The following is a 23,380-nucleotide window of genomic DNA, read 5'->3' as shown; positions in this document are numbered from 1 at the left end:
TGGATGTGTGTAGATTTCCGAGGTGTTATGTGTATTTATAATACTGCTGTGCTATTCAGACAGTATTTGCTTGTGCAACAGTCCACATTGGTAAAGGCAATATATAGTTTTCTCCATTTTTAGATATACATGTAAATCAGATCAGGTGGACATAAATAATCTTTTCCATCTGCCTTATTTTGTAAAATACAAGGGCAGCACAGTGGCTAAGTGGTTAGCACTTCTGCCTAGCAACACTAGGGTTGTTGGTTCGAATCCCAACCACGGCACTACCTGCACAGAGTTGGCATGTTCACCTTGTGCCTGAGTGGGTTTCTGCCACACTCCAAAGACATGTCGGTAAGTTAATTGGCTTCTGTTTAAATTGACTTTAGTAAATGTATGAATGTGAGTTAGGGACCTTAGATTGTACGCTCCTCGAGGGTTAGGGACTGATGTGAATGTACAATATATATATGTGTAACCCGCTGTGTGAATTGCGGCGCTATATAAGTACCTGTAATAAATTGAAATAATAACAATACATTAAAAGTTGATCATATACATGCATAGGGGCAGCCATATTTGCCTATTGTATAAGCTGGGTTTGCTTTACAGCTCCTTCTCACAATGTTAGACTATGAAATGGATAACTTATTAATAACCGCGTACTCCCTGCATTGCTCATTTCTTATTTTGGAGGGTGGGGAAGAGGCCAAGGCTTTTACATGATTTTACTAAGCTCCTGCAGATAGCACAATATGCTGTTAAACTACGGGGTTGTAGGCTGAGCTAGGTGTGTGGCAATTTACTGACAAAGATAATAACATCAGAAGAAAGAGTGTTGTCATCCTATCAAAGGAAGTGCCTACCCAATGGTCCTACTGGCAGGATCAGCAGAGGTTTACCAAATATTTTAGGGGGTACTTAGAAAACAGAGAGCCTGGTCTTACTGGTATGGGCATCCGTCACTACATACAGTTTTTGCTTTTAAAGCTAGGCCATTGTTCTACTTTAGGCAACTAAACAGAGTAATTATAGTGGTTATTCTATATTCCCTACATTAAAGAATAAATAAAAGGAAGGTGAAACTTGGAAAAATCAATTAAAAAGAATTACTTATAAGGTGAACCTAATAACTTAAAACTGAAGTTTAGGTATGGCAGTTTTTACATTGTGATGTTATCGTCCTGCCTCTCCATTGCGTCCAGTCAGAGAATGCTTTGCATTATTGAGTACATGCAAAGTGTTTTCCCTGAATAGTGCTTCTACTGAGTGAGCAGCCTCCTATGTTCACAGTGCAGCAGGGCAATTGCTTAAAATGTGACCCGGATCTAGTAGCAGTTCCTACTACAGTGATTTCCAGCTTCCAAAGGGATCCTACTGGACTGCACAGACATAGTTACATTGGTCCAAGTTCCTATGCTCTTCCTTTAAGTCCTCATGCACACTAGACATTTTACAGGTGCTGTTTTTGGCTTTTGGTGTTTTTCTGTACAGCCAGTAAATTCCCCAGCATGTTATCCTAGGTGTTCATGCACACATGGGCTGTAATCAGCATTTTTGGCTAGAAGAAAACCCCAGAACTAGTGGGTTTCTAGAGGAGTTTTTTAGCTGTAAAAACGATCTAACGCTGAAAAACGTGGCAAACCGCCATTTTTGGACATTCTTTCTTTGCCGAAAAAACCCCGCTAAAAAACACAAATGTGGAAAAACTAGGCAAACGCGGCAAAACGCCCAGTGTGCAAAAACAAAAATCACAACTACCGACCCTGTATATTTGCCATTCCCTCGGGTAGCTTTTGGCAGGTACAATCTGCAAGTAGCTTAACCATTTGACGCCTGGCCTATGGCCAAATGGCGTCCGCAAAAATGTATTAGCTTTCCGGGAGGCCGCCATATGGCGTCCTCCCGCACATGCGCAGTTCGCGCGCTTGCAGAGCCGTGCAGCGGCGCGATCTGTCACCGGCCTTGTACCTCGGACACGGACGATAACAGATCTGAGTACCGGCCCCGGTTGCCAGTACCATGTGACCTGCTGTGACCAATCACAGCAGTTTACATGACAGTTGTATACAATGGATGGCTTCATTCATGCCATCCATTGTATACTAGTGTCTAGCTGTGAATGGTCACATGTGATTAGCTGTGGCCAAATCACAGCTAAGCACAAAAAAAAAACCCCTGTGTGAATCGATGTCATTCAGGTAAATGCTTGCTTATAGCAAAGTAATTCTTTGCTATAAGCAAATTGTGTAAAAAAAATAAAAAATACTGATCACTTCCCCAAAGTAGTACAATGTTACTATGGAAATATGAAAAACAAATCTTAAAAAAAAGAAAAAAAATGTAATAAAAAATGTAAAATAAAAAAAAATATAAATATTTTTTTTTTTTCACACTGTCACCAGTCAGTGTCCCTGATCACCGCCATGCCAGTTATATGATGACGCTGTACTGCACTGGTGACAGAATGTAAAAAAAAAAATAGTGAAAATAATTTTTTTTATTTTTTCATTTTCCAAAAAATTATGACAAAAAAAATACAACTTCAAAAAACTCGCCATGCCTCTTATGAAGTACGTCAGACTGTCTACTTTGCAAAAAGTGGTCATTTGGGGGATATCTGTACTGTTCTGACATTCTTGGACCTCAAGAAATTAGATTGGCTGTCAGTACTTCAGGATTGATCAATATTCAGATCTATACCATAGTTTGTGAACTCTATAACTTTCCTACAAACTAAAAAATACATCTTAATTTGGGTTATTTTCACCAAAGACATGTAGCAGAATACATCTCGGCCTAAATTTATGAAGAACAATTATTTATTTGCAAACTTTTAGAACAGAAACAAAGAAAAACATGTTTTTCTTTCAAAATTTTCGGTCTTTTTTGTTAATTTAGCAAAAAATAAAAACCCCAGCGATGATTAAATACCACCAAAAAAAAGCTCTAGTTGTGTGAAGAAAATGATCAAATTTTAGTTTGGGTACAATGTTGTATGACCGTGCAATTGTCATTCAAAGTGTGAGAGCGCTGAAACCTGAAAAATGGCCTGGGCAGGAAGGTGTAAAATTGCACGGTATTGAATTGGTTAAAGATGCTGTTTTTGGATAGACTGAAAGATTGATAGATTCCAGTGTCTGGCCTCTTAAAAGAACAGAATGATATGGATCTACTTGCAACTTGCAAAAGTGATACAGTTTGGGTATTTTGATACTAAAAAATTGACATTTTGAGCGCTTAATTTAATTTTCATAGCAAAAGGGGTTCTAATATAGTTCTTTGTTGGTTTGCTTCAGAGCCTGAAATATTACATCTGTCTTGAACACTGATACATTTATGCGTTGTAATGGGGTTTTATTTTCCCCAACTAACCTAGTTTTAAGACCTGCACATACATTTTGCTTGTATGTCCCAGGTGTTAAACCAATGTTTTGCCTATTTAGGGCCAATAACAGGTTTACTTTAATTGCCCACCCCTAGCAGCAAATACTTACCTTTCCTTTTTCCCCCCCTAGACACTTTAATAGTCCCGGATTGCAAAGATATCACCTGGTAATTTCAAGAGCTGAATGTCATAGGACTGAAAAAAGTTTAAAGTGGAATTCCAGATTACACCTAACTAGCCTTAAAACTGCTCCCCCACCAACACCTATGCTGACTACCATGTTTAGGAAAGATGTATATACTTAACTATTTTGAGCCCACTCCAGTCCAGTCACATAATCTCCCCTATGTCAGCCAGAGGTAGCTGCAGGGGAGAGCACTCACAATGGCTACTTAGCCTGGAAAAGGGACGTCACCCATAGTCTTTAATAACCAATCTGCTATTGGTGCTCCTTCCTCTCCCCTACAGCTATGCTAGCTGACGCAGGGGAGCCAAATCGCGTTACTGCACTGGAACAACATGAAAATAGTCAAGTAACCTGTAAAAAAGACCTGTATACTTAACATCGGTGTTAGGAGGAGGGGGAGCAGTTGTAAGACTAGTTAGGTTAATCTGGAATTCTACTGTAAAGTTAAATAGGAGCTCCAGGTTCCCTCCAAAAAATTAAATCAGCAGCTACACACACTGTAGCTGCTGTCTTTAATATAAGTACACTTACCTGGCAAGGGATCCAGTGATGGGATTATTTTATTTTATTTTTACTAGTATTGGGGATGATCAGCGACTTATAGTGGGACTGCGGAGGGCATTCTGACACTGGGGGGAACTGACTTCACCAGTGACACCAATACAGTGATCAGTGCTAAAAAAAAAAAAAAAGCACTGACACTGTACTAATGGCACTGGGCAGGAAGGAGTTAACATGAGGGGCAATCAAAGGGTTTACTGTGTGCTGTTTTACTATGTGCAGTGTCCATGTGCTTCATTAAGCACACTGCTTTGCATGGATGTGCTGTGCACAGTCATCCAAAGCAGTGTGCAGGAGCTGACAGCGAGGAGAACTGTTTTTAGTTTACAAATTCCTGAATATAGTTCAATGTCACCAGCCATGGTCTGCAGCTGGCAGTTCAGATCTCAGAATGGAGAAACCTAGTCACTGTGATTGTCTCCAAAACTGTAGCTTCACCTCCTATTGCTACTTTCCTGTGTAAATAGGAACTCGTTTTGGGGAATCATCCCTTTTATCGGTACCTGCATAGGAAAATTACAGGCTCACTTTCAATAGCAGATTTTTATATTACCTTTCTAGTAGCTGAAACATATCTAACATTTTCATTTTCTATTTACACAGATCGGCAACGTAATCCACATACTAGAATGTCCTGGGTCCCCCTGGTCTTGGGTATTCTCACTGCTTTAGTCACAGTTGTGGCAATGACTTTAATCTTTCTGAGAAAGAGAAGAAAAGAAACAAGATTTGGGTGAGTACTCTAAATGTGACTTTTCAGTCATTAATAGGAGAATTTATAGCTGTTCTGGAAATTTTATCGATTGGCAACTCCTATCCTCATATTGATTAGTTGTTCCAAATTAATAATAACTTCTGTAGTAGGGAACAGATACAAAAAGATACACTCACATTAATATTACAATTGTACTTTTATGGTAACAAGGGGTGTTATATAGGAAAGCTAATTTCTAATCAGGATTCAAAAGAATGCACACATGTAATGAAAACATTATTGGTGACGTGCACAATGATACATAGGCAAAGCATACAAAATAGAATACAATTTTATATAGAATTTACAATTTCCGTTACAATCTCCCCTCTGTTGATCAATATTTTACATTTAATCACAGACCACACCTACTATGACCTTTAACCTGGAACCTCTGTACATTTAGGTGGAATTAACCCTTGTCTAGGAGGCAAACTTATCAAGAGAGATCTAATAACTGAGAACAGCTATATACATTACACAATGACCTGTAATTGTGACTAAAACCTACATAAAAAACAAATGATTGATAAGAAATATTTACAGAGTAATTGTCTGTACACTCAGATCCTTTGGCCAGAATGGCCTTGTAATTTAATTGTGGATATGCAATCAGCATGAAACACAATTCTACATTAACCCTTTGTCCTACTGAGGATTTACCCCCCCCCCCCCCTTCCTGACCAGGCCATTTTTTGCGGTACGGCACTGCGTTACTTTAACTGACAATTGCGAGGTCATGCAACGCTGCACTCAATTGAAATTTACATCCTTTTTTTCCCCACAAATTGAGCTTTCTTTTGGTGGTATTTGATCACCTGTGCGTTTTTTATTTTTTGCGCTATAAAAAAAAGACTGACAATTTTGTGAAAAAAAACAATATTTTTGATAGCGTTTATAAATGGCGGTATATATACTGGGATTTTTTTTCTTTTATTGCTACTAGTAATGGCGGCGATCAGCGAATTATAGCGGGACTGTGGCGGGCATTCTGACACTGGGGGGAACTGACTTGGTGTCACTGACATCCCCAGTGACACCAATACAGTGATCTGTACTAATGGCACTGGGCAGGAAGGGGTTAAAATGAGGGGCTATCAAAGGGTTAACTGTGTGCGGTTTTAATATGTGTTGTGTCCGTGTGCTTCACTGTAAGCACACTGCTTTCCATGGATGTGCTGTGCACAGTCATCCAAAGCAGTGTGCATGAGCTGACAGGGAGGAGAACTGTTTTGTTTACAATTAGTTCTCCTTCCCGTCGGAGATCACTGGGTGCTGCCGAATAATAACTGGCTGGGACCCGGTGATTGATAGCCGTGAATGGCAGCGTGGGTAGGGCGCGCGCCTCACGACCGCCCCCTAGCCAGAAATCCAAGATCACATATATATATATATATGTGATTTTGCGCACCCGTGCCACCCTGTAGCAGTATTTCTGCTATAGGGCAGTCGGGAAGCGATTAAATGGAAGACATAAAAAAGACACCATGACTTCAACAGGGCTGAACTACTTTTCAAACCACATAAAATATATATATATATATATATCCCTTATAATTAAAACATTTGAATAAATGGTATCCTAGACTGTGATTCCTAGAGGAAAGCAAATCAAATGCAGAGATACTTTCATTTAGTCATTTTTGCAGTGTCTGGTGTGGATTCAGGTTTTGTAAACTGTAAAAAGATGCTGTATTGTGTCTCCAACCTCATTTTCCTCATATATTTAAATGTCTTTTAACAATCCACAAGTCCCCTGGCTTTAGTTTATGATGCCCTTCCAAACTGTTAGGATCTGGAATTTGGGGAGAAAATACATAAATGAGCTTGTCAAAAATCTTAAGAGATCAGTAACATGCTCTATGGGCTCTGAGTGGAAGCCTTCAGCTGCTGAGAAAAATATAAGCAAATGAGCAACACACTTCCAAAATAATTCTCATAAGAAGAGAGTTCATTTATCCCCACAAGGTTTAGGAGTGTGTGGACAGGTGTGGAAGAAGAGGCAGCTCAGCTGCTACACTGGCCCCAGACACCCGACATCTTCCTCTGTCCTTTCTTCCTCTCCTCTGCCACCCCTCTCCTCAGCTGCAGGATCATTCATGACGTGGCAGCAACCCACACAGAGAGAGTGCCGGCCTGTGCTGCGCCCCTAGGTGGCAGTGCACCCTAGGCGGATGCCTAGTTTGCCTAGTGGACGCACTGGCCCTGAGAACAGGTAACCCTGAACTGCTTTCCAGCATCCCCACCTTGCCTGGTCATAATTGCAGTGTATGTTTACAAAAAGCCCACTGTGCCACCAGGATCCCACTGCACTGACAAAAGTAAAGGATCAGTCAGCACTGGAAAGGCTGTGTAATATATCAGCTGGTGCAGTGGATGCTTACTAACAGCCGAAAGATAGATTATACAGCTCTACTAGTGCTGACTGATCTTTTACTAGAGCTTGTATTGTAGTGTTTTGGTTTAGATACACTCCAACATTTTGAATTGATAATTACTGAGGGCCCATTTGGGAGGCTATTTGGGATGTCTCCTCAAGCAGATCCTGCCCCCTGCACTGAGCTATCACATTGAGAGCTTGTCAACCCCTAGTCATGGCAATAAAGTTAACTGAAAAAAAAAAAGTTTTACAATTTAGGGTTTCATATTAAAAAAAAAAAGTAAATATTTTTTTCAAAGGTCCCCAGCTCTCATGTATGAACGCAAATGAATGCGTATGATTACATCCTTATAAATGCAAATACTCACTCTGGGAGTGCATGCGTTCAAAAATAATGCTTGCTCCACACATAATAGGTATGGCATAGCACACCAGAGTGAAAACAATAATTTTAGGGCCCTTTATTCATGGTTAACTCCAAAATGATGTAGAGGCTTACTGCCCACATGTCATAGGTCCATTCCCAAAGCACAAAGCAACTCACACATGTGCAGTGGGAAGCCGGCTGTGAAGCCACAGGAAGTTACAGCCGGCTTCTCACAAGCAAGATGGCGGTTCTGGGGAACCAAAGACTGGCAAAGGTGGAAACAGACAGATTCATTATTAATTTATTTTTTTAGAAATTACTGTAGCTCCTCTTTGGCAAAACCTAATGTATTATACAGTGGGGAAAATATTTATTTGATCCCCTGCAGATTTTGTAAGTTTGCCCACTCACAAAGAAATGAAGGGTCTATAACTTTTATCTCAGGTGTATTTTGATAGAGACAGAATATCAACAAAAATACAGGAAAACAAACATGATACAAATGTTATAAATTGAGTTGCAGTTCAGTGAGTAAAAGAAGTATTTGATCCCCTACCAACAATAATTCTGGCTCCCACAGACTGGCTGTGTGTTCATGTGGTACACCGATTAGTCCTGTCAAGCCCTCAGTCTGGAGCTCCATTCAAGATTTCGCCTCATGGGGTAAGGATGATCATTAGAAAAGTGAGGGATCAGCCCAGAACTACACAGTAGGAGCTTGTGAATGATCTCAAGGCTGGACCACAGTCACCAAACAAACCATTGGTAATACAATTTGCCGCCATGGATTGAAATCCTGCAGCGCATGTAAGGTCCCCCTCCTCAAGAAGGCACAAGTACAGGCCCATCTGAAGTTTGCCAGTGAACATCTAAATGATTCAGAGAAGGATTGGGAGAACGTGCTGTGGCCAGATGAGACCAAAATTGAGCTCTTTGGCATTAACTCGACTTGCCGTGTTTGGAGGAAGAAAAATGCTGACTATGACCCCAAGAACACCATCCCTACAGTCAAGCACAGAGATGGAAACATTATGCATTGGGGCTGTTTCTCTGCTAAAGGTACAGGCCTACTTTGCCACATTGAGGGACCAATCGATGGGGCCATGTATTGTAAAATCTTGGATGAAAACCTTTTTCCCTCAGCTAGAACACTGAAGGTGGGTCGTGGATGGGTCTTCCAGCATGACAGTGACCCAAAACATACCGCCAAGGCAACAAAGGACTGGCTCAAGAAACCTTAAGGATTTAGAGAATATCTGTAAAGAAGAGTGGACCAAAATCCCTCCTGAGATGTTTGCAAACCTGGTAACCAACTACAAGAAATGTCTGACCTCTGTGCTTGCCAACAAGGGTTTCTCCACCAAGTACTAAATCATGTTTTGCTTGGAGATCAAATACTTATTTTACTCCCTGAACTGCAACTCAATTTGGTTGATATTCTGTCTCTATCATGTAAAATACACCTATGATAAAAATTATAGACCCTTTATTTCTTTGTAAGTCGGCAAACTTACAAAATCTTCAGGGGAGCAAATAAATATTTTCCCCACTGTATTTTACAAAGAAAATGGGGGTTATATTGTGCTTCTGAGCACTAAATTTGTGTGTATTTTTGACTGAAATATACTGTAGATTTGATAAAGAGTAGCATAAATACGGTAAATATCAACATAAAAATTTGCCACTACCACCATTTTATCCTGCAGGGCCTACGCTCAGAAAATATATAATATTTCAGGTTTAAAGTGTTTTTACATGTAAAAAGTGCACATTTAGGTATTTGGGCACAAAATAAAAAAACACTGCTCTGGCAGAGAAAGGGATGAACAGCAATTTCAGAGCAAACACAATACAGTAACAAAGCAAACTGTAATGATTTAGTGTACCTCTGGGCAACAAAATTATAGTAACCGGATCCAAGATCAGAGTACCATGTCTCCAGGTGCCTGTGTACACACTTAGATTATTTGCAGAATACTCCAGTACCCTATAGTCTGAAACATTCCAATAAGCAAATGGCAACCCGATCTTTCATAGGCATGCTGTGTTATGCCCCTTCTCGCGCTCCATGACTATAATGGAAAACAGAAAGGGAAAGGCTATGGATCACCATTTGCTTAACTAGGGCCTCTTTGCTTTCAAAATATTGCCAAAGGTGTGATTGTTTTAAAGTGGTTTTAAACCCTTACATATACCCAGTGAAGTGACTGGCCTCAGGTGATACACAGAGATTAATCAAATCCTCCTACTTAAGTTGTACCTGTTTATCTACAGATGCCTGCCCCCTAAATCCATTCAAAGTGCATAATTTACACAGTGTCTCTCAGCTCTGAAAAGCAGGGGGAGGGCAGCTGAAGTTACATCAGTGAGGAGAGCTGAATGGAGTGAGGGGACAGCCCCCCTCCACACAGCACACAGGAACAGAGCTGAGGCTGTCAGTCTGCTGAAGACCCCTCCCCAGTCACCATCTTTCTCTTGGTATCTGGAAAACTCAGCTGAAGTAACTCGTGCTTATAGCAGAGGAACGAGGCAGCAGACAGAAATGACACTTAGTGCTCTGGATTGAGACAAGCATACACTGAAGTGGGATAGCTTTGTTCATATTTCATGTCTGAGGTTTACAACCACTTTAATTACGGATGTCCTGTTTTGTTGTGTATGGTTTCAAATGAAAGTATTATTTAGGACTTTATGCATGACCTGGCTTATGTTTATACAGTGTCCTGTGCGTCTTTTAAAATGGTCAGAACAATTCATACATTTAATTTGAATTGAGGTGTATATATCATTTTTTTTTTGTTTGCAGGCATATGTTGGGCTCAATGTTGGGTCGAGGAGGTCCTGTTATCCAGTTTACAGCAGCCAGGTCATTTAATAGGAGAGGTACAGAGATGCTGGAAGCAACATGTAAGTGAATATGTGCTTTTTTTTATTTGGGTAGTTTACACAGCCGTCTCCTATTTTCTGCTGGGACAAATAAGTCAATTTCAAATGCAATTTGCACTCCAAGCAGGGTGTCAATTGCAACTGATTGAACAACTCCGGCAGTTGGAGGTACCCTGTAGTTCTGCTTCTTGAGGACTACGATCTATGAAGGCTTTCTATTATTGCTGTTATTCTTTAACAAAAGGATCTGTCACCTACACACAACACTTGGGCACAGCATATAACTAACCATGTGTTACACTGACTGTGTGTCACAAACTGTGCTGTAACTTTCCTGCTCATGTGGAGTCTTGGGCATGCAACTAGCCTGTTTACTGGCACAAAGGATGCATACTGAGTTTTGAGATCCTTGCTTAGCACTAGGCAAGTGACACTTTATAGCAGTTGTGCTCAACATGAAAATTATAGCGGGCCCCAAGTACGGCCCTGTCACTTCCTTAGGGCTGCACAATAGCAGCTCGTTTTCGTGCACTGAAGTACATTGCATTGAGTAAGGCAGCACATTCAAACTGAATAACAAACCTCAATTCCCAAACATTTTGGTCCTTCTGAATTTTTTATGCATACCAAAGAGAAAGTGGAGTAAAATAAGCCCTATCTTTAGTGTCAATAACACCCCAGCATTGGTGTGAGTGAGTGCACTATTACCCCCCAGCACTGGTGTCAGTGGAGTAATAATCCCTAGCATTAATGTTGGCCACTGCAGTAATAACCTCCAGCATTGGTGTCAGTCACCATAATAATAACCCCCAGCATGGGTGTTGGTCACCACAATAATGACCCCCTGCATTGGTGTCAGTCACCAAAATAATGACTCCCAGCATTGGGGTCAGTCACCACAAAAATGGCCCACATTATTTGTTTCAGTCACCACAATAATGACCCTCATTGGGGTCAGTCACCACAGTAATGACCCCCTGCATTGGGGTCAGTCACCACAATAATGACCCCATGCATTGGGGTCAGTGACCACAATAATGACCCCCTGCATTGGGGTAAGTCATCACAGTAATGACCCCCTGCATTGGGGTCAGTCATCACAGTAATGACCCCCTGCATTGGGGTTAGTCAGCACAATAATGACACCCTGCATTGGGATCAGTCACCACAATAATGACACCCTGCATTGGGATCAGTCACCACAATAATGACACCCTGCATTGGGATCAGTCACCACAATAATGACCCCAAGCATGCCAGTGACCACAGTAAATTATCCCCAGTATCCATGGCAGTGAACACAATAATAATGGCTGACAATGGTGATAATGGCTGCTGTAATAATCTCCTCAGTATTGGTGTTAGTGAGCACAATAATACCCTCAGCACTGGTGTCAGTGCCCGATCTGGGGGTGCAGAAATGATGCCATGCAGCAGTTGTTGTTGTGGGGTGTATTCATTTTTGCATTTAATTTAATTTTGCAACTAATTTTAAGTAACCCCCAGTAACTGAAGATTTTGTAACCCTAAGTTATATTATTAACCTTACTTTCATGTAATGAGCTAAACAAATGTTCTTTAAAACTAGTTTTGTCAAAATTTTGGAAATTGTTCTTGTGTTCATTGAGATATTGATTAAAATCTTACTTTTCAAAAATAGTGTACTCATTTATGCTGAGAACTGTATATTGTACATTCACATCAGTCTCTGCCCTCAAGAAACTTACACTCTCTAAGGACCCTAACTCCCATTCATACGTGCACATATTAGTGCCAATTTAGACAGGAGCCAATTAACTTACCAGTATGTCTTTGTAGTGTGGGAGGAAAACGGAGTACCCAGAAGAAACCCACGCAGGCACAGGGAGAACATGAAAACTCCATGCAGATAGTGCTGTGGCTGGGTTTCACTCCCAACGACCCTAATGCTGCTAGGCAGAAGTAAAATAGTGACATTTTTTAAACACGTTCAAAGGCACTTTGCAAGTGAATTAAAAATAATTTCTGGAAGGGAAAAAACTGCACATAAGCATTTCAAATGCTTGATGTTTCTGCACTTTTACCTGCAATTGTTTAAGAAGATTACAGGGTCTCTTTAACAATATCTCCATGACAGATTGGCTCTGAATGCACACTTGCAGTTTAGTAGTATTCGCACTCCCCATTGCGTTTGAAAAGCAGGATTTTACGGCTGAAATTTATTAGAAAGTGAAAAAAAACTGCATCCAAGAGTCACTGGGACTGTGATATGAGAATCAGTGTCTTTAATATTAGAACAGGTCACAGTAACTGTGCATTTCACATGTGCCAGTGGTGCTGTGCAGGTTATGCTCTTTGTAAATGCTGTAGCCAATGTGAGCACAAGGCTCAATACACAAAACATATTTGCCATAAAATGTATCATTTGAGCAGTGAAATTTAATGAGAGCTACAAATAATCACATTTTTAAATGACAATCATTATGATTTATAACATTTGTAAGACTTGTATTCATCTGTAAATCCTCCCACTTGTTGAAAAAAATATTTGTGAGTGGGTGTCAATTGTTCTCTTTCCTATGGATGGAGGGGATAAGATATTTACCATGTGTGTTTTGCTAACACTCTACTGAGAACATTGTGGCAGGGTCCTACAGAGCTGCAGTGCTACAGTACAGTGGTAGATATATAGCTGTTTTCCCAGTCATTCTTGTTGAAGCATCTTTATATTAATAGCCATTCTATGCGTAGGCTCCAAGCCGTAAAAATGTATAGAAAAAATGAAATCTTCAGTGCCTTAACATGTAATTGATCTTTCCTTAGCTGTCTTTAAAGCAAACTTTGAAGTGTACCTTGGCCATGGAGGGCAACAGGTTTAACACTGGCCGCCACAGACAGAGGCTTAAACGTCTCTTCCATTCACTACAATGATTCTCCATTCACTGCCAAGAAGAGAAAAAGCCTTATGTAGACTACAAGTTTATACTAGTTGGGTTTTTCACAGGGCTGAGGACTTTCCCACCCTATTGTGATTCTGCTAGTGAAAGGAACATTTACCAAGCACTAGTGCTGTTGTATGGTAGGAAGGGGAGGTTTCCCATACACAGAGCTACTGGAATTTTTTACTCATTTCCAGAAGCAAAAGTGGTCGATTTGTATTTTTCCTACAAATCTGCGTTTGAAATGACACTTTAATAATATGGCACAGCAAACAAGCAAAAAAAGTTACACCAACAATTACCTTCAGAAAAAAGTAAAAAAAAATCCTTGAAATGCGCAAACACATCCCTGTATTAAAGTTCTGTATGCATAGCCCAAAGATTACAACTGATTCTTAGTCTTAGATTACAACTGATTTATGGAAGGAATTTATGGATTTATGGAAGGAATTTATGGATTTATGGAAGGAATTTATGGATTTATGGAAGGAAAATTACTGAAAGGAGTATTCCAGATTACCGCTTTGTATACTGTCCACCAAATTACCAAACAGAATATTGGTTCTTTTTCCAACAGGGCTGCTGCTATTGCGAGTGACCTAAAGCAAACCTTCCATAAAAGTGGAAGGTACGCACTAGTGAAAGACCTCACCCCCCCTTCCCAAAGTCAAATCACCTTTAAAGTGGATTTTAAAAAAGCTGCCTTTAGGAAGCATCCGAAGCTGGGCCAATTTTTTTTTCTTCTCATTTTTAAACTCCTTTGCAAGCAATTTGACTTTGAGGGACTTTCAATAGAGCAGGTTATAATCTAAATCCAAAACTGTTTTGTATTTTTTTTGGAAGGTTGTGAACCTTGGACAGGTTTTTATTCCTTTTTCTGTAGCCATTTGGGTGATCTTCTTTCACATCCTAGGTGGTCACTGAGATGAGAAGTGACCAGAATTTCCCCACTTGAAGCACAGACTACATTAAACGATTTTGAGTAGAGTGAGCAAGCCAAGAACCTTTGTCAGACTTTTATTACCATCTGTCTGCCTGTTGGGAAGATCTCCTCACCTCCTGTTTGGTTACCTACTATGAAGTAAAGTGAAACCTCCCCAACAGGTGAGGTATGTTGCCAGCACAATCTAGATCCTTCAAGTTAAGTCCAAAATTGTATTTAAATCTCAAAAATATTTACATATTCTGTTTATGATGTGATGGATTTCATGTTTGAACACAATTTTGGACTTAGCTTTAGAGAACGAAGGTGTTCTGGCGACCTGGTGCACCAAAGCTTATGTGATGCCAATCGACAGTTGCTATTGCATTCTACCCGCAAAGATCAATTCCATTGAAGTGTGCAGTGGGAATATCTATCTTAACCTCCCCAGCATTGACACACGAAAGGTAAAATTAAAAAAACAAAATCATGAGAGCAATTTTATCCTTTTTGGCTGGAGTTAGTCTTTATTGTTCTCATTCGCAAGGCTGATATTAAAACATCTTGGTAGTATTAGTCTTTTCTCAGTATTGCAATATATTTATGTGTTTTAGTGTTTGCTTAGTATTAAAATATTCATGTGTGTTTGCTGAATCTACAGTGGACAGCATCGGGATCAGCGATGAGCTGAAATCCAAGCTTACAGACGTCCTCATCCAGCAGCAGCAGTTTACCTTGGGAAGGACATTAGGAAAAGGTTGGTGAGAAGGAATAAGCTTTCACAGATTGAAAACGTTTTCATGAAATGTTGCTTTCCACTTAACTGAAATTTCTTGTTTGCCTCAGGAGAATTTGGCTCTGTAAGAGAGGCTCAATTAAAGATGGAAGATGGTTCGCTCCAGAAGGTCGCTGTGAAGATGCTGAAAAGTAAGAATTATATACTGTATATAGATCTATAGCCCTGAATGCTAGGATCTTTGCGCTATACTGTTTAGTTGCCGGACTTTACGGATTAGATGCTGCAGCTCCCAGCATATGACAGAAGGACTATATGTTACAGAAGGGGTTTATTTAGTATTAAAGTGTTACTAAACCCACAACAGTAAAATCAGTCTGTATATGCAATAAAGCATGCTTTTTATACTCACTGCGGGTTAATCCTCTGCATTGTGTAAAAAGGCTGTTAAATCCTGTCTTCTCTGATCCTCCCGCTCTTCTACTGTCCCCCTATCATCTCCTGATAAGACACATTGTGTGAAGTCACTCTGCACATGCTTAATTTGGTGTGTATTGCTAGAGAGTTTTTTTTTTTTTTTTCTTGGGAGAGTGCATTTGATCAGCACAGAGCCAATCAACACCATCTAGACAGAGATCAGGGGTTCTGCATCCTCCTAGAGCAGAATGAAAACTCCTCCTACAAGCTTTAACATGTGCTGTGCTGGACACTGATAGAGGTCACAAGACTGCTCTAACTGCTGATGAGAAAAGGCAATTAGCAGTTTATATTTACTGAAATAATTGCACTTCCATGTTCTGTGTACTGTGGGAGACCAAATATAGTAAATGCAGGGTCCTGGGTTTAGTAACAGTTGAAAGTTTAGATTGGGGCAGGGATGTCAAACTGGTGTTTTTGGGTCGCATGCAGCCTCCTAACTTATTTTCTGCTAGTTTAGGCCTATCTAAACTGGCCTTTTCTGGTGTAACATGCCTGATTTAAAGGATAGATTAAGTTAGTTTAAACTTTATGGCTAAGGTTAGGTTTTAGTGGTGAGGTGGGATAGTAAAGCGGATCTTAAACACTACAATACTTACCTCCGCTCCAGAAATGTGATGCCTGTAAGCTCCCTTGCCATTGCCGCCATCTTGTGTTTTATTTGTGGGTTTGGTATCTTCAGTCATCTTGATTGGCTGGGATGACATAAATCCCACTTGTGCGAATAGAAGTTCATTCATCCCGCCAGTGAGGTGTGCCGAGAATTTACACTGAGCAGCTGAGTGTACATTCTAAAGATGGGGATTTACTAAAACTGGAGCAGACACAATCGGATGCAGCTGTCCATAGAAACCCATCAGAAAATGAATCCAATTGGTTGCCGTGCACAGCTGCTCCAGATCTGCTACAGTTTTGGTAAATATTCCTTATATTATGTCTCTTCTGCAAAAAAAGAAAAACTCTCCCTGCTGTGAGAGTTACGGCTAATTTCCAGGTATGGATTTTGTTGCATAGTTACAATATACGTATGCTTATTCCATACCTGTGAGACTGCCAAGGAAGTGGAGAATCACTGTAGTACTCACTGCTACTACAGTGATTGCTGCTGTCTCCCGGGTCCTGTGGAAAGTTGCTGCCCTTTTGTATAATGAGCAAAGGGGGTCGCTTGCTCGGCACAGGCGCCATTCACAGAATGCCTCACATTTTTCTACATGAATGCAAAGTGTTCTCTGATTAGAGGAGTTGGACCAGCCACTACTGCAGTGATTCTCTGCTTCCACAGTGGTCACACAATTATGGCATATGCATACTGGTAAAGGTTAAACCTGAAAGAATAAAGCTAAGGGTTCAAGAGGGTATAAAAAGTCACATATTGAGATTTAAAGTGCAAGTATGTGATTTTGACTGTCAGCATCTTTTTGGATCTTTGTACAGCAGGGCTCATAGAGGGGCAGAAAGAAGCAGCGTAAGGAAGCCGTCAGGTGTGCAGCAGTGCAAATAGCATACTGATAGGGGGAGTGAGCAGAGTGACAGAGCTCAGTCGTTAGCTGCTTATTCTTTTGCTGTCTTGTCACAGGGTGAGGTGTGGAGGATACCTGTTAAAGTAAAACTGCAGCAGAGGAAAATCAGGTCCCCTTTCCTGCCAAACAGGGCTGTCATGTGGCAGAGCTATGTAAATCTCATTGGTCTGGCTGGAATTCAGGATTAGGTGTTAGGCTACTTTCACACAGAGGAGTTTTTTAAGCGTTTTTTCGTAAAAAAAAAGCCTGAAAAGCTCAAGAAAATGGCTTCCCTATGTATGTGAATGTATATCTGTATGTTTTCATACTGAGGCGTTGCGGTGTGGTGTAAAAGCAGAAAGAAATATGCTGATAATAGCTTCTAGGAGCTTAAAAAAATGCTAATGTGCATGGAGCCAAAATATTAAAGGGTGCTCTATTGTCAGACACTTTTTAGCTTGGTGATTGATAGTAAATCTTTTATCTTTATTTCTTAAATTTGATCTTCTGTACTTACTATAATCATGATGTAGTAAAAGCTGAAGTATCAAACCCCCTTTGCTGTATTACCATCTCAGTAATTTGGTGTCTATGTAACTTATTGTTCATTATTTCTGACCTACAAGCACCATTAGCTCCTAATTGTCTCTAAAATCCATTTAAACTTGGCCATTTATTTGTAAACTTTTGTTAAAAATGACTCGTTTTAAGAACATTCGTTTTGATTTTTTTAATCATTAGTGGAGTCACGTCGAAGTTCTTTTTTGACCATGGCGACAAGAAATTCCAAAGGAGCTGCATGGAAAATATTTCCTCGAACCACGACTTGCTTACAGTGTATGTGGTTTTTGTTTGGGGAAGTCTGTTCACTCCAAAACTGAATGTTATAAGAAAATGTTTAAGTGCTTTCGAACACTTGTCATGTCATCGAATGTTCTGATGAGAATTTTCGTATGAATGTTGGAACAAACATTTGTTAGATAATCTACTGATTTATGGCCAGATTTAAGCTGGTCATACAGGTGTAGATTTTCGGACAAAAATATTCATAAGAAAAGTCGTACGAAAATTCTTTGAACAATCGATGAATGGACGAATGTTGTTCGAAAATTGTCTTTTGCTTTTAACATTCGACTTTAAAATGAATGTAGTTTCTGAACGATAACCACATACACTGGCCGAAAATTTGTTTGACCGACAAAAGTTTTTCTTCCTGCCCCTTCAAATTTTCCCATCATCGCTGTCGAAAATGAACATTGATTTGACCCCACTAACGATTAGAAAATCAAACTAATATTCTTGAAACAAAAATTCTCTTAACATGAATCTATATGTGTATGGCCAGGTTTAGTCTTAAGTGTTGGACTTGTTGTCCCCTATTTAACTTGCCACCTTTTCATTAAATACATATGTGCTGTTTGTATCATGGGAATTTTTAGCAAGCTTTTTGTAATAACTTTGTATATTCACAAGCAGAAAACATGCTGGATGGTATCTTGATGCTGAAACATAAAACTGTTCAGAAAAGTAAAAAAATCAAACTTTTATGGGAGCTATCTGTTCTCTTGTAAAACTACATGGAGGGACATGTATCAAGTAAATTAGTGACACAATTGCATGCAAATTATGCTGCCTCTCATTTAGCAGTCGGTTGGGGCAAAAGCTGCAGTATCTGCAAAAGATTTACTGCAAAAGCTGCAGTAAATCTCATTGCTCCTGTTTAGCATTGCCTTGCTGCTTAATAGAATTGATAAAGGTCCTCCATAGTATTGGCATGTGTGTTGAAAGTTAGAGTAACCTGAAAAAAAAAAAATCAACATTTTTTTCACAAGGTTCCATGTATATGTAGCACCCTCTTAGTGCAGCTATGGGGAACTAGACCCTAGCCAGAGGGGCCAAATTGTGGTCAGGACTGATAGATTCTACAGGCCAGCTCCTCTTGAATTTCCCCCTGCTCTGAGACTTTCGGAGGAGGGCCTTGGAGGCAGTGGGTGGATCTGAGGAGTGATTGGCTGCACTCTTGAGGGACCTCAGCCAATCCCCAGCAGAAGGCTTGGCAAGGGGATGGGACTCCCTTAAAAGTGATACACTACTCAGTAGCAGGAGTATGGTCATGGGAGAGTGAGAGCTGAAGGAAGATATGAAGCTGGAGGAGGAAGGCTGCCAGGAGGCCTAGTAAGATGGTGTTCTGCCTGTGACTCACTGGCCCCCTGAGTAAGGACCACCTGTGTGGCAGGGAAGGAGCAGCCCCGCTGATGGGACTGGTAGCAATAGCCATCCCACAAACAGTATAGGAGAGGATCTGAATGAGTACACCTGCACCCCCTGGGCAGATAGGGGAAGGAGCACTCTGGTGGGAAGCCAGATTAGCCCCTACTAGTGACTGTTCACCCTATTTAACGGATCAGGAGCCAGATCCCCTGCTCAGGAAAAGTCTCCAGATTGCTGGGTGAAGAGGAGTTTATCCAGGGTCTGGGGTGTTACAACTAGGAAATGTTGGCTAGCACTCCAACAGAGACTGTGTCAGAGAAGAGAAGCTTGTTATTAGTTCAGGAAGCTGTCCCCAGATATCGCCATCCTACCCCCCCCCCCCCATCCAAATTCTAAAAAAATAACAAAACCAATGCTCAAGAACTGATTTCTGTCTCCTGATGATAACTTGTGTGGAAAATACTGAATGACTGGCTGTGCAGCACTATAGGGGGACCTAAATTCATTCGCAACTACTAGTCTCTATCTGGGTCATCAGATCAAACATCCTATTCTTATAGGTAACATTTCAGTAAAAATGGTGCTGTATTCGTTGACTTACCCACATTACTACTTAGTAAGCATGCAAACAGTGTCAAAACTCCAAACTTCCATGCTTGTTCAGGGTCAGAGACTTGCAAAGCAATGAACATGCAACTTCAGCACTGGCACCTTCCCTATTTTTGTCAAAACAGGTCCCTTTAAACTGCCTCATCCAAAGCTGTTCTACATTGGTATAATAATTGGTTAAGAAGACCTGTTCCATTTGCAGAAACTGCTAAACACGACTCCATCCTGCTGTAGGCACAGAATTGTAGAGCAGATGAGTGAAGGTCATTATGTGCCAGTCTTTAAGGGAGGTCTTTAAACCATTGCTGGCATCTACATCATAAGAACCTTGTTAGATACGATTCCAATAGACAAGCACAGATTTCAGTTCCAGCACAGATATAATGAGCCTTCCGGATTCTAATTTCAGAGCTTGTTCCTCCGCACTTCTCGCCTCTTCTAACATTTCTCCCTTTCTCCTGCCAGCGGAAATTTTCTGCTCCAGCGATATTGAAGAATTCTTGAGAGAAGCTGCTTTTATGAAAGAATTTGACCATCTGAACGTCTGCAAATTAATAGGTAAAAAAAAGGAAGATGCTTGACATGTCTTTCACTCTGCGATGCTCGCTCTGTTAATTATAGCAATGTAAAAGTGGTCTTATTTTGGGATATGTCTAAAAGCTTTAAATTGGTGGTTATTGTATGTTTTGCTTAATATGATAAACTTTTCCTAGTGCAGAATCAGTGCTCATAATTCACACTGAAATGTGGAGAAATGCAGGCTCATCCAAAAGGGGAGAGGTGCAGGGGATGTTAATCCAAAGAACAGTGTTTTTTTTCAGTCAATGCACCCTTTAAAATCCTGTACAATCTCAAGGCACCCTATTTATAAAGAAAAAAACACATCACAAAACATATCACAGCAGCATCTACACACATGGGCCACCCAACAATTAGGAGTGATTTTTTTCCTCCACCTTTGCACACTGGTACTATTATTATTATACAGTATTTATAAAGCGCCAATAGTTCGCTCAGCGCTGTACATTACAAAGGAGGACAGAACATGTGACAGAACAATACCAATACAATGCAAAACATGAGGGGATTGAGGGCCCTGCTCTTTCGAGCTTACAATCTAGGAGGGAGGGGATGGTGGCACAGGAGGAGATAGCTGTGGGGGATGGAGTGGTAGGAAGAGTGGAGGAGGTCGGCAAGTTAGCAGGGGGTGGGATAGGCTTCCCTGAAGAGATGGGTTTTCAGGGTGTGCCTAAAGGAGAGGAGAGTAGGTGATAATCTGATGGGTTGGGGCAGGGAGTTCCAGAGGACGGGTGACACCCTGGAGAAGTCCTGGAGGCGGGCATGGGAGGAGGAGACCAGGGAACTAGAGAGAAGGAGGTCTTGTGAGGAGCGGAGTGTGCGTGCTGGGCGGTACTTGGATATTAGGTCAGTGATGTAGTTCGGGGCAGTATGGTGGACAGCTTTGTACGTCAGTGTTAGGATTTTGAATTTGATCCGTTGCGAAATTGGAAGCCAGTGGAGGGATTGGCAGAGGGGGGTGTAGGAAACGGAGCGGTTGGAAAGGTGAATGAATCTGGCAGCCGTATTCAGGATCGACTGAAGCGGGGATAGCCAGCGGCGAGGCAGGCCAGTGAGGAGGGAGTTGCAGTAGTCGAGTCGTGATATGATGAGGGAGTGGATGAGCTGTTTAGTGGTTTCTGGGGTTAGGAACGTGCGGATTTTGGCGATGTTGTGGAGGTGGAGTCTGCATGAGTTTGTTAAAGATTGGACTTGGGGCTGGAAGGATAGGTTGGAGTCCAGAATGACACCAAGTACTAAAAAATATTCTGGCATTTCTCTTCTCCCTCAGTTTCTCTCCATTTGTCTGCTAACATGAATGCTGTGTTGACAGAAAGGGTTAGGAGAGGGGCAAAGAAGGATACACAAAGTCCTCCTTTTTAACCAGTGACATCATTGGCTGGAGCAAATTGGATCATGCTTTGCTGGTTTTTTTGCCTTCCTCTGGATCAACTGTGGGTATAGGATTATAACTTTATGGTTGAACTGGATAGACTTTTGTCTTTTTTCAGCCAGATTATGTAACTATATTGTACTCTGAATGTAATATTGTATAGCACTAATTAAGGGGCCTTTGAAGGCCCCAACTGCAATGGCATGTTACTAAAGGCAGCTTTCAGTAAAAATCTTTTCTAGACTTTATACAGCTGTCTTGGCACGTTCCTCCTTGTACTTAAAGTTATTGAGTATGTATCATTGATTGACTGTCTTCTTAAGAGTCTTTTACCAGCCAATATAAGGATGGATGAGACATATGCCAAATTTTAATTTACAGTGGAATGCTCCTTATCTTAGCTTCAGCTTACAAAATTGACAGATATGCGTGTCTGGAAGAGACTGCGTTGCCTACATCAGCTAGTCACATTCCTCCCTTTATTTTTTTTTTTTTAAGCCCAGCAATGGCCATATATTTTGATTCTTTTCTTGGGAAAAGTTTAGAACCTCTGTTGGGGTTTTTTTGTGTGTATTCCCATTGAGGAGATTCATCTTCACTTCTTTCATTGGTTAACAGGAAGTAAGAGGGGCAAGAAGTTAAATCTCTCCAGTGGTGTCAATACAAAGCCAAGTTTTCCATTAGTCACATTAGGCCTGTGTCAATAGGCAGAAAAGGCAAAGATATAGTTTTTTTTCCTTGTAAAAGACATGATGCTAGTAAAGGAGGTGGGGGGGAGATTGCTTTGGGAGTTGAGGTTTGTGTGCCTACAGGCCCTAGGCATGGAGGCCTGACCATGGGGACAGAAACAGCAGCACAGTAGAGAAAAGTTATAACCCTTTGTACTTTTTTTTTTTTTTTGGTCATCTGTGCCATCCTGTCCTGTTGCTTCCCTTTTATGCCGTGGTGTCACAGGGACAAGAGATGGAGTGGAAACCTCCCTAGTGGGGAGGCTAATAAAAAACTGGCTGAAGTTTTAACTCTTCCCCACTTTACCCAAGACCAAAAACGTTTGCCTGGAAACCAGACAGGCTTTTTTCTAGACTGATAACAAATGTTATTAAATGAGCAGATGCCCTATTACATCCTTTAGGGATTACACTTTAATGTTCTAATGATGTTTTCACAGATAATTTCACATGCCAGAATGTTGCTGCTTGTGTTATCAAACTCAGAGCTCTACACTTTTAATTTGCTTGGAGGTTAGTTTCCCGATGGGTCTTGTATAAAAATATTGATACATGGAAGAGGAAATGCTTGATACTGGTATACAATTCAACGATGAGAGAACAAAATAAAAAGCAAGTAACTGCCCTGGAGTATGATCCTTCATTCACATGGGCTTCTTGCATTCTTTTATTTGAACACACAATCATATTCCCCAGATCAAGCTCTCCTGTGTTTACATACGTTTAGACACCCTGGATACACAGATTTCTATTTTTTTAAAGCAGTTAAACTGAATGCACATGAACACACATTCTGCATTAAACAATTTAAAATCATTACA

At 40.7% G+C, this 23,380-nt stretch overlaps 1 protein-coding gene across 1 annotated transcript in view; it reads left to right on the top strand.

The window, feature by feature from the left end:
• The window catches only part of TYRO3 (TYRO3 protein tyrosine kinase), a 273,752-nt gene that overhangs the window by 191,237 nt on the left and 59,135 nt on the right, over positions 1-23,380 (top strand). Inside the window, exons 10-14 of the mRNA XM_089686919.1 lie at positions 4,725-4,854; positions 10,429-10,529; positions 15,010-15,105; positions 15,195-15,275; positions 20,346-20,438. Coding sequence (XP_089543045.1) covers positions 4,725-4,854; positions 10,429-10,529; positions 15,010-15,105; positions 15,195-15,275; positions 20,346-20,438 — 501 coding nt within the window. The remainder of the gene's footprint in view (positions 1-4,724; positions 4,855-10,428; positions 10,530-15,009; positions 15,106-15,194; positions 15,276-20,345; positions 20,439-23,380) is intronic.

This window comes from Staurois parvus, unplaced genomic scaffold, assembly GCF_062004578.1.
Source record: "Staurois parvus isolate SC_StPar_1 unplaced genomic scaffold, SC_StPar_1.0 ptg000414l, whole genome shotgun sequence".
NCBI classification, from domain to species: domain Eukaryota; kingdom Metazoa; phylum Chordata; class Amphibia; order Anura; family Ranidae; genus Staurois; species Staurois parvus.
Note: the sequence above shows the minus strand (reverse complement) of the source record. Positions and strands in the feature narration are given on the sequence as shown.